The sequence below is a fragment of the Rousettus aegyptiacus genome, unplaced genomic scaffold, assembly GCF_014176215.1.
Source record: "Rousettus aegyptiacus isolate mRouAeg1 unplaced genomic scaffold, mRouAeg1.p scaffold_m13_p_2, whole genome shotgun sequence".
NCBI lineage: Eukaryota > Metazoa > Chordata > Mammalia > Chiroptera > Pteropodidae > Rousettus > Rousettus aegyptiacus.
In genome coordinates, this window is record NW_023416295.1 from 94330870 (window position 1) to 94342944 (window position 12075).

General features: G+C 52.2%; 1 protein-coding gene across 1 annotated transcript in view; it reads left to right on the forward strand.

The window, feature by feature from the left end:
* CACNA2D4 (calcium voltage-gated channel auxiliary subunit alpha2delta 4) overlaps nt 1-9182 on the forward strand; it is a 112210-nt gene extending 103028 nt beyond the window's left edge. Inside the window, exons 30-38 of the mRNA XM_016125909.2 lie at nt 1570-1640; nt 2069-2144; nt 2686-2738; nt 3051-3106; nt 3391-3411; nt 6043-6160; nt 7909-8021; nt 8293-8375; nt 9078-9182. Coding sequence (XP_015981395.2) covers nt 1570-1640; nt 2069-2144; nt 2686-2738; nt 3051-3106; nt 3391-3411; nt 6043-6160; nt 7909-8021; nt 8293-8375; nt 9078-9182 — 696 coding nt within the window. The remainder of the gene's footprint in view (nt 1-1569; nt 1641-2068; nt 2145-2685; nt 2739-3050; nt 3107-3390; nt 3412-6042; nt 6161-7908; nt 8022-8292; nt 8376-9077) is intronic.
* The last annotated feature ends 2893 nt before the right edge of the window (nt 9183-12075 follow it).

A 12075-nucleotide genomic window follows, 5' to 3' on the forward strand; every position in this document is an offset into this window, starting at 1 on the left:
GTGAACAAGATACTGTGTGGTTTGGCAGCCTCTCACCTTCCTGCTTGCCATTCTGTCACCGGAATGCCCTTAACTGCTCCCTGCTGTCACCGGCCGTCCCCTGCTCTCTGCGAAGAAGCTGCTCAGCCCTCCCAGTAGGAATACACAGGCCTTCCAGGCAGAGACAGCAGAGCTCAGATAAGTCTGAAGACCTCATGTTCTCAACTCTCGTTTTCATCCTGTGTGGTTTTGTCATTAACCGGTCAGTTTCTGAGTACAGAGGAAGAAGGCATTAATTCTGGCTGGAAGGCAAGGAAAGAAAGACTTTTTGGAGAAGGATGAAAAGGAAGGCTCCTTGGAGTGAGGAACGAGGGAGGATGATTAAGGCAAGAAGAAGAGCCAGGCCTAGTGTTTTTGTCACACTGGCCACCACTCACCCAGCATTTACTATGGCCCAGACACTTGGCACAAATTAGCCCCAATCTTTCTAACCACATGCTGTGGTCACACAGCAGACAGTGGTAGACCCAGAATTTGGAAATCCAACACCTAAGTCCAAGCTCTTCCACTGGGCCGGCAAGAGCAAGAGGCAGGGCGAGTGGGAGGGCAGTGTGAGGCCGCAGAGCAAGCATGAGAGTGAGCTGACCAAGGGACCTTGTTGACCGGAGGGTGCCCCGGACACAGTCAGGTGCTCACCTAGTGTTGGTTGAATGGGCAATGAAGGAGAGACAGAGGAAGGGGGTGCAGGGGTCCTGTTCTAGGAAACAAAGAAGAGAGTGCCCACATCCCACCTGTGTGTGAGAAAGTTTCTCCAGCAGCAGTGACAGTGATGGGGGACGGGGGCGGTGGGGGGGGGGCGGGTTGGGGGGAATCAGTTATGAGGGCCAAGCGGACTGCAGAGAGGACAAGGGCGTATGTGGAGTCGCTATCCGTAGACTCAGAATGGTGAATGACAGATCCACAGTAAACACTGATTAACTGGAAAAGAGGGGAGCCAGTGCTGGTGGGGGATGGAAGGGAGCGGAGGGAGGGGGAATCAAGACAGCACCAGAGTTCTCACACCCACCGAGCCGGGTGATAGGGGTGCCAGTGAGAGACACGGCACCACTTTTGAACCTTTCGTGACCATGGCCCACAGAAAGAAATACATTTTATATCTGACCCAGCATGCGCACATGCGGGCTCGCGCGCGCGCACACACACACACACACACACACACACACACACACAACATATATACCATCAAATTTCACAAAGCTTTGTTTAACCTTACTATAAACGATTCACACTGCAAGTGTTCAAAGGAGTTCTGTACCTTTTTTAAAAAAATGTGATTGTAACCCCAGATTGATTTCATAGCCAACTAATAGATTATAGAGTTTAAAAAGCACTGAAATGAGAATGTGGCTGGGGATCGGGTTAAAGGGGGCAGGGGGAATAAATCCTGTTTTGACTATGTTGAAGAGCATTTGCAGGGAAAACCCAACTGGCAGCTAAAGACTGGAGCTCAGAAATGAGCCCTGAGCCAAGATAGGTGGTTTAGAAGTCCTCACCCCTCTCTCTCTGTTTCCCTCTCTCTCGCCCTTGCAGATAGGAAGATTTCTAGGGGAGGTGGATGGTGCCCTTATGACCCAGCTGCTCAGCACAGGGGTGTTCAGCCAGTAAGTGGCACATGCTTCTCCCCAGTCTGAATACACACAGAAAAGGCGGGTTCTGATGCTAAATGGTGCAGACAGATTTTGGAATCCTGACCTCAAAAACTTATAATGAGAGCCCCAAAGAGCTCCAAAAACAACCTTTCTGAAGCCAGAGGTTTGACAGGGATGGGAGGGGCATAAGGTCATGTGGGGCCTTGGAAGGAAACCCAAATTTGCTATAAAGCAAAGTACAGAAATGTAGCTTTTGGCCTGTGCTGTCTTCTGATCTTCCCATGTTAACATATGCACCTGTCAGGGATCTCAGAGAAGGAAAACTCTGCAGCAGACTCCTCTGGGGCAGGGGGTGGGCACAGGGTGGGGGTGGGCCGGGACAGGACAGGGAAGGAGCAGGGAATGGGCTGGACTTGCCGTATCCTGTCTCTGGTTTTCAGAGTGACCATGTATGACTACCAGGCCATGTGCAAACCCCCGAACCAGCATCACAGCGCCGCCCGGCCCCTGGCCAGCGTGAGTGTCACCCTCGACCTCTCCTCTGCCAGACAGCAAGCCCTCCACCTACCTTAAAGTGAGGTCACCTGGTCCCTTGTCTCACCCATTCGTGGGCATCTGGCTTCAGGGCACCACTTTAGACTGACCAAAAAGTCCTCTCCCACTTCCGCTGCACCCCTGGTCCCTGCACTCAGCCCGGCCCGCCCTAGCCCTGAAAGGCTTGCCTTTGGGGCTTCGGGGAATTATTTTGGCAGCTCATGAAATTCAAGGCCTCTGGCTCCTAACCTCACCTCCTAGTGCGGTCTCACAGACCGTTGGGAACTCTAGGAGCATCGCCAGGTGGCCTGTCAGGATGAGCCTGCGCTTCTTGATGGGCATGTCGAACCCAAGATGTCTGGCCTGCAGTGGGAGTTTCTCAGAGAAATCAGCTCTCCGGGCTTCCCCTACTGGGAAGGGCTTGGGTGGTGGCAGCAGGAGGGGGCATCCCAGGGTCGTGGTGGTGCTGACTGGGGCACTGTCCTGGGCCTGGGGTTAACCGTGTGTCCCCTCTCTTTCCCAGCCCATCTCTGCCCTCCTGACTGCAATCAGATGGCTAGCGAATGAGCTTTTGCTGTGAGTGGCGGGCTGAGGCTGGGGGCTGGGGTCTTCACACAGGTGTGGCTTCTGAGGGAGCCCTTAGAGCCAAGCTGTCTGAGGTCCCCAGGACCCCAGAGGAGGAGGGCGAGGTCCCAGGGAGGAACCGGCCCTGTGTGTCTGAGGCCTCCTCCTTCATGCTGCTGCCAGGGAGGGGCACCTCTCTGCTCACCCGAGAGCCCTCAGGCAGGGAGGAAGGTGCCCCAGAGGATGGGGGCTGGACTGGGGACCACCCGGGGGTGCTGGTGCTCCAGCTGTCAGGCCTCCGAGATTCAGCTCTGTGTCCGACAGGTTCCTGCTGGAGTGGAGCACCTGGGGCTCCCAGCATGCGGACACGGGGGCGGAGGGTGAGTACATGCTACTGTAACCGGGCGTTTGACACCAGCGCCATTTGTCAGCCAGTGGGAAACCCATCACCTCTCGGTGGGTGACAGAGGGGACGGGAACGCTGGAGAGCTCATTGTTCGTATCTCATCCTGCCTGGCCTTCTCTCATCACCTTCCCCTCGCCTCTCTGTGTGACATCATGCCATCTCTGGACACCACTGTTCCATGCGACATCATCACCCTGTGACGTCCTGACCGCATGTGACACTACGCGCCCCCCGCGCCGTGCCGCATGTTCTGGGCAGCCAAGGCTGTCTTCCATCACTGTGAGTAGCACCCGCTGCGGAACCGGGTGGATGGGACAGGGCAGCACGGAGCTGCGAAGGGCCATCCTCAGTTCTCCATGAAAGGGTTGCACCCCAGAGGGCTGAGCGGTCTTCATCCCCAGGCAGCCCTGACTCAGGAGCCTCTCCCAATTTAAGGCCCCATTGCTTAGGGGCGGGAAGATAGCCCAGACCTCATCCCACACAAGGACAGTCGTACACCAGGGAAGCTGGAACACCCCAGCCATCTCCTGGGGTGAGAACATTGACAAGTCTAAGAGGAAAGGGCCACGTGGTCCAGTGGCTGTGACCACAGGCAGGTGAGTGGCCATCAGGTCACCCTGCGAAGCACAGACAGCGGTGCCTTCAGCTCAGGCGTCCCCTGCGCCCTCAGCAGAGCTCAGGCCGAAAGGGTGGCAGGCAGGGGCCTCGTCTGGTCACTGGGACACCCTCGGGATAATATACCTCCCATGACCTTCTATCTGAGGATAGTGTTCCCCAAAGCCCTGACCACAAATCAAAGAAACGTCCTCACTGTCAGAGCCAGCCGTGACTCTGGACCACACCCCAAGGAGAGTGAGGCTGCCTTAGCTTAAAATGCAAAGGGACACCATCACTTCCACCCCCTGGTGGCCCGGGGCCCCCCTACCACAGAGGACCATCTCTCCTTGGCTCTGCTCTACCCCACCCCCCGCCCCCCAGTGCCGATAGATCCTCTTCCGCGGGGTGCTGCCGCTGCCGCTGCTGCTGCTCTGCCTTGGCTCGCCCGCTCCCACCTCTGGCCTCCTGTAGGCGTCCTTGACCCTCGGCTCACGTGGCCAATTTCCTGGCATGCTTCCAAACTCCTTTTGGAAATCACGCCCCACAGTCTTCAGAGGACCGCTCTGGGGCAGTTCATAGTCACTTGGTGTTTGTGACGAGAACCAGGACCCATGTGTCACCACCCATGTAGAAACAGGTCCCTCCTCCTCTCTGTCTTTCTCTGCAAGCAGCTCCATCCTGCAAAAGCTGAGAGCGATCTGCCTCATGCGGCTCGTTGAGAATTCCTCATCTTCAGGGCAGCTGTCCCTGGAGCTCCTCCCCTCCCCGATCCAGCCATCCATCCATGTCCTCAGTGAAAGGGCACTAGGCTTGGAGTCCAAGGGCCTGGACGGAGTGCGGGCCCTGCTGCCCCTCCCTGGCTGTGTGACCCTGGGGAAGCCACTCGCCCTACCATTGCTGGCATGGTTACGCTTGTCATCACTGAGATGGCCTACCCACACAAAGTAACCCAGCTGATGGGGTAGACAGGCCAGCCCTCAGCCAGCCCCTACTGGGTACGAGGCCTGTGCAACTGGGCCTGGCAGCTGAGGAGCCAGGTCGCAAGTCTTTGCCGGCTTTAGTCAGAGCGTCCACTTATGCTCTGCGAGGGGCCTGGAGAGCAGGGCCGCCCAGCAGCAGCCCTTGAAGGTCAGTGTGGCCATGGCCGAAACCTGACCACCTGTGCAGACCCCCAGCTGAACACTGCAGTTTTTCCTCTCGGCTGGGACTTCCCTGTGTGCAACCCAGCCTCTCCTCTTGCCATCAAGGTCCAGTGGGAAGTTTCTGGGTCTGCGAGGTAAGGAGACTCATAGCTCCCCCACCAACCATTGTATGACCCTGCAAAAGGTCACACCTACAAAACGGGGCACTACTGCCTGCCCCTCCTAGTTCACAGACAGGCCCTGAAAATAAAAGGAAAAGCATGGGAAGTGCCTTGAAGAGATAGGAGTACTATTTAACAAAATGGCACTGCTATTTTAAACAAAAATAATGTCATTCAGCCTGTGAGCTGGCCCTGTTTGCATTTTGCTCACCTCAGGAGCAAACACAAATCCTTCGGGGCAGGCGCCCAGGTCCTCCACTTTTCTTTGTGCCGAGTCCTTTCCAAGTGGATTCAAGTGTACCACACAGACATGTGATGAGGAGCCCCAGAAGCTGGGGGCTGTCGGCTCTAAGGACCCCCCTGCCCGGGCCTCCCCCAGCCCCTGGCCACCGCCGCTCTGCTCTCTAAGCAGCCACAGGGACAGGAGAGCAGGGCTCGTCCAGGACCTGCACTTGTAGAGCACCTTTGCTAAACCTGAGAAAATGTCACCTCTCCATAACAAATTGGAGGGGCGATGTGATTAAAGTGCTAAAGTCTCCCCTAAGCCACGCCATGGCTCTCTTACTGCCTCTCCTTTCCTCTCAGACCCTGGAGGGGTCTGAAATGCTGAAAGGAGCCATAATGATAAGTACATTTCCACCTCTGCCCCAACACCAGCTTACAATGAAGATACAGGCTTCCAAGGAGAGGAAGTGGCTTTCTCAAGGTCATGGAGCTAGTGTGTCAATCACACACGACTGACATCCAAGGCCCCCGATGCCTAGTCTTCTGCCCTTTCCACTGCAATCCACTCTGTTCCATTTTCCTGTCCCTTTCCGCTCTCCGTCTTTCTCCCACCTCACCCCTCTTTCATGCGTCCCGAGAGCTTTCTAACAAGAGAGCCATCTGGAAATGGACTAGGGGGCATTCCGTTGTGTAGTGGCCACACCTGCACTGGAAATGTGGAAGCCGAGATCCCCGCAGGCAGGACTGCTAAGGCCTTTCTCCCGCCCGCGCCTGTCTCCCCGCAGCCCACAAGCACAAGAAACAGGACACGCTGCAGCCCTGCGACACGGAGTACCCTGTGTTCGTGCACCAGAGGGCCATCCAGGAGGCCAATGGGATCCTAGAGTGTGGGGCCTGCCAGAAGTAAGAACCGAGTCAGCTTCACCTGTCCCCAGCCTGGGGGCAGGGCTTGGTCACCCACAAGGGGTCATCTCTAAAGTAGGGAGAAAGTGGGGTGATCTGAGTGAAAGGTCATGCTCCAGAGTTCTTTGTTTCCCACTTTCCTGAGTGAAGGAGACAGGCTGAGGCGGACGGTATGAGGGAGGAGGCCACTTGGGGACAGGGGACAGTCTGGTATGCTGTGTTAGGGGGACTAGGGAAAGGAGGCCCTGAGGCCAGATCCTATAAATCCTATATCAGCAAGTCCACCCCCCTCCCCCACTCCAGGCCCCAAAGTCATTCTAGATAAAAAAAAAAAAAAAAATGATTCCACTATTTAGCATCTGTCTTACTCAGGGTCAGGGCCACACAAGCTCAAGTCCATTGGTGAGACCTTGAGAGGCAAGGGTAGATTTGAGGAAAGAAATGCGCCAGCTCTCCCTTAGAAGTCTGTGCATGCAGAGAAACGGGAAAGCTTGCGAGGTTCTTGGGAGTGGGTGGGCTGGGGGAGGGTTCAGAGCATTGTCGAACCTCCTCTGGCAGCTCCAACACTAGACCAGGAGCTGCGTGTGGGCTCAGCCTATGCTCAGACCTTCTGCCACCTAGACGCAGCTTGACCCAGCCAGCTGTGCCAAGCCCCGGCTCAGGAAGGCAGGGAGGCCTGAACAAAAATTCTCTCTTGCCGGCTCCCAACTCTGACCTCGGGGAACTCACCACCCAGGAAGTTCTGTCCTGGGCCAGCAGGCAATGGCCTTCTCTAGAGCGTCCCCTTACCCGGCCTTGCCATTTAGCAGGGGCTTCTGAGGATGTCCCCAGGAGACCCCAGACTTCAAGCAAATTATTTTATACTGCAACACCTCAGACGTTGGCACGAGGCAGAGCCAAGCTCCCATCTCTGACTAGTGTGTAATGTTGGGTGGCTTTAATCTTAACACAGGTTTTCCTGGAACTGATGTTGTCTGTGCACCTAGCTCAACGTCTTATAAGGATAAAGTAAATGGATGGTGCAAAGCCAAGGCTTCAGAGTAGACAGACGCGAGTTTAAAAAGTGGCTCTGCTACTTCCTAGCTTGGGCAAGTTACTTAGCCTCTTCTAGCCTGTTTTCTCATCGACAATACAGGAGTAACCTATATGGTGTGGTGAAGGTTAAATAAGTATGTGTATAAAATCATCCAACCCAGAGGAAATGCTAAGTGGCAGCTAATATTATGTAATGTACCAGGCCTTGTGCATAACAGGCTTTCCATAATCCTTTACTCCCTCCCTCTGCAGGACTCCTGGGCAGTGTGCAGGAGCACTGTGCCACCTTGTGGCCGAGACTGAGCATTGCATCTTCCCCATATGGCTTGCCATGGCCACACTCACCCAAAGCAAGGATTGCCACAAATCCCTATTTGTCTGGCGCAGTCCTAAGTTATATCTAAGTCACTGCACATATTAATAACAACTCCTTTCTCTCTCAAAAATGTCCCAAATTGGACAGTCTCACCCTCTCCAATCTGTTAGGAAAGGTGTAGTACCACTACAAAGACTTGTGGGTAAGATAAAGCAATAGCACTTAGTCAGTTGCCCAGGACTCTTCCTGTAGCTGCCCTGCTCTGAACTGTCTCATGGTTCCATTTCTTACCCTGCCACCTCAACTCCATACTAGAAATCCAGAAGGCTTTTTTCCTAGAAGCCCGATGTCAAGCCTTCCATGGAGTTCCAGGACCCCACTTTTCTCTTTGCTGCAGGATATTTGTGATTCAACAGATTCCCAATAGTAACCTTCTCCTCCTGGTGACAGACCCCACCTGTGACTGTAGCATCTTCCCGCTAGTCCTGCAGGAGGCTACAGAAGTCAAATATATCCTTCCAATCTTCCAGGATGTGTGGGATGGGGGAGGGGTGGAGGTGCAGGAAATATTGAGGGGCTCGGACCCTCCCTCACCACCATCATAAACCCCCACACAGAGGATAATTATCTGTTCTCCAACCCTTCCTCCAGGCCTCTGGGTGCTACCTCCTGACCCCAGAAGCCACTTGCAAGGCAGTTGGTCCCCTGGGCTTTTCCAGAACTTAGTCTCCAAGAATCAGTTGCTGCCATGAGGTGTTCACCTTAACAGTGAATCCTGCACATAATGCCTCTGTCAAGTGTGACAGGATGCGCTCCCAGAAGCTCCGCAGGCGACCAGACTCCTGCCATGCCTTCCATCCAGAGGTGGGAGTTGCTGGGGGGCGAGGGGCGGGGCTTGGTCTTCATCCCCAAAACCTTGGCTCTGTGACTGAGCCTGTGTACCTGCAGGTCTGTGCATCTGGACACAGGATGCAGTTGCACATAAATATATTCATACGTGTGCATTCAAACACTAAGTGAACCAGGACCCAAGAGGGCTTCTACAAAGAGAGCCACATTTCCCAGAGTGTGGGCCCTCAGTGAATTAAAACACAGCTTCCCCATATTGTCCTCATTGTCACTGCACTTAGCTTTGAATGGACTGATCAAATGGTAGGAAACCATTATGTGTATAATGTTAACAGTGACCAACATTTACTGAGCATCCACCACGTGGCAGGCCCTAAGCTGGGTGCTTTATGTGCATTACCATCTTTGCTAGATATGGCTGCCACAGATAATCCACGTCAAAGACGCTCCCAGAGTTGGTGGCTGCCCTGAAGTCATTCTTGGAGGATGCCACCACAGCCACTCTTGAGAAGTCTTGAGCCCAGCTCTTGGGCTAAGTTGACAGCCTCTACTTTCCCCTAAAAGAAGGATTCTAAGAAAGGTGGCGATGCTTCTTCCACTTTCTGGAACTTCCCTTTTTCCCTGGGTTTTTGGCCCCTATTAGTCCTAGAGACCCCTGGCTGGGTGTGGTTACCTCACTTTGAGTGCTGCCCCTTCATCTCTGCTCTGGATTCGCAGGAGAATGCCCAGGACTGCGGCGGCACCTCAGACACCTCAGCCTCGCTCCCCCTCCTCCTGCTGCTGCTGGGTACCTGGGCACTACTGACCCAGCTGCTGCGGTGACCCCTACCCAGTCCGACCTCTGTTTGGACGAGGTGATCCTTCCAGAGACATTTTAAAGAGTCAGCCACTGATGTGGGATCGACCTCACTACAGTTGGGCTATCACACAGGTCAATGCTATCTCAATCTTGAGCTAATGGTCACTGCCTCCTGAAGTTGCTGGATGGAACCAGAAACCACTTCCCAAAGACCTTCCAGGATGGCTGGTACCACCCACCCCACCTTGATGGGCATTTTTTCATCCTTCCTATCTCCTCTTTGGGAGTCTAACATGAGTTCAACTTGGACCAAGACAAAAGAATTTAGTTCCGTTTATTCTCCTGAAGTCTAGACCCATCAAAAAAAAAGTCAGCCATTTCTAATGAATTTGGCTGGTCTTCAGTAGAACCCAAAGTCATAAAGGTATTGAGAAAGAGGAGCAGAATGAGACCAACAGCACCAACAGCAAAAACGAGGCAAAGAGAAGAACAAGCCTCCTCAAAATGAGGCACATACATGGTCAGGGCAGCTCAATTTCCTTGTTGCTGCTCAAACAAGTTCTAGTTAATTGTGTGTGTGTATGTGTGTAGAGAGAGAGAGAGAAAGAGACAGAGACAGAGAAAGAGACAGAGAGACAGAGAGAGGGAGGGAGGGAGGGAGGGAAAGAGGGAAGGTGGGTGCGCAAGCCTGTGTTCAGAATCCTTTTACATCTCCATGGCTGCATGTGATGTCTGCAAACTAATGCTACTAAAACACTCCTAAAAACATTTTTGCGAAGCCATAACTAAGAAAATTTTGCATCTAAGAAAAAGCCATATGGTGAGGTATACAGATGTTGCACTGGAAGATAATGTGAGCTCAGCAGAAGCGACAGGAATAGCTCAGCGAGCAGAGAAGCCCCAGGGAAAGTAGCCCTTCACAGTGGCATAGTGAGGAGTCTCCTGAGAGCTAGCTCTGGAATCCCTAGGAGACTCAGCTCCCATAATAGTCTTTTTATGGTCACCGATCTACAAACGAGACTACCTGGCTCTGTTCCTAGGGTTAGAACTTTTGGGAACATTCCAATTTGCCAAGCAAAGGCCACCAGGAAGGGTGCTATGTTTGGGAACTCACTGTCCACACAGACACATAGAGGGGTCTCCAGGGTCTGGAGGCCCCGGAGTTTTCTTTCTCCCCCCTCAGACCTGGCTCCTGAGAGACAGCACTGTGAGAGCAACATTAAAGGCAGGACTGGGTAGAAATCTGGTGGCCTCAGGTCTTTCAGTTTAAACAACCTCCAATGAGGTCTAGCCAAGTCCCAAATGACAGGCAAGGACAGCGCACAGGGCTTTGAGGGACCTTCTTCTCAGACCTCCACACTTCAAAGTACAAGTTTCCCACCAGAAATTGGCCCCACCTCTCCCTAGAGTAGGCCAACTCAATAAAACATTCATTATTGTGTTTCAACACAAACACACACATTTGTAAAATGCTGTATATTGATTACACAATGTTACTTCAGCTACCATTGAAGTCTCACAACAATCCTATGAGGTAAGAATTAACAGCCTGTTTACAGCTGAAGAAATCAAACCTCAGAGAAGATAAGGGATAGACTCAAGTTCATTCACTCAGCCATTTTAAGTGGCAAAATGGAACAGGTAGGGTTTCCATGTACAAGGGAAGCAACCACTATGAACTCATTCAACACTCACAATGCCCCTCCGAAGCAGGCCCGTATTAGTCCCATGTTAAAGACTAGGAAATTGAAGCATAGTATGGTGAGGTTTGAATGTGATATTCACATAATATGCCTATTATTATTACCTTGTTTCATGGAAGAGGGGACCAGGAAACTACAATTTAGGTGCAAGAAACAACAGGCAAAGGTCGTTAAGTGTGCATCTGGCACAGGTGGGTGAGAAAGCAGCCGGGAGCCCTCCCTCCCCAGGATTCCAGCCCCTCCCTGCAAGGGCCACAGCCATTCATGTGCCTTTCTGTGGCCCCCAACGACATCTGATCTCAAATACTGCCTCCCAGACACCACTGCTGGGATCTCTCTAGACAACAATCTAGTGTTGTCTTTTGAAAGAATCGTCTTCCCATCTAACGAGAGCATTTTCAGGCAAATTTATCAACTATTTTAGCCATATAGTTTAAAACCATAGGAAGTGCTGGCCTCGTTTTGTCTGCTTCATCCCCACATCTCTGCATGGCTGGGAGGGGACTATAAGTTCTGGAAATCCCGTTAGGAACCAATGGAACAAAGACCACTTCTGATAAACTAGTCTTGCTCTCTAGCTGGAAGAACAGACTATTCCTGTGGGTTTTGCCTTAGAAAGTCGGAGCTATTCTTCCTCTTTCTACTTTTAATGAAATCACTAAAGGACAGCAGGTGGCAGCCTGTGTCAAGCTAAAGAGCCATAACCTCAATTTCAGAGGAACAAAGTTAAAACCAGTCATTTAATAAATGACAAGAGTCTGGGGTACAAAATCTTGAAATGTTTTCTTATAAATGTTGCACATCCTTGGATGACCAAGTACTCAAGACTGCTATCAGATCCTCCTTCCTCAGTACAGGGACATAACTACTAAATCTACCTAATAATGTTGTGTATGTTGTTAATAGCTGTGCTATTAATATACACAACATTATGCTTCACCAGTCACTTCATAATACTAAGTGAAGTTTCAGTTCAGGAGGGCAAGAGACTGGACACATCTTAAAGCCAGAAGAGTAATGAGGAAAGGAGTCACTGACCACAATGGGAGGAATCAGAGCAAGAGTTTGGGAGAAACGCTAGCCAATCACTATGAGAAATTTGAGAAATGTTGATCAGTAAAAACATCTCAGTGAAAGATGCAAAGATTATTTTATAAGTCCCATTTAACAGAAGAGAACAGGCTAGGGAAATGAGTGACTTCTTGCCTGTCCT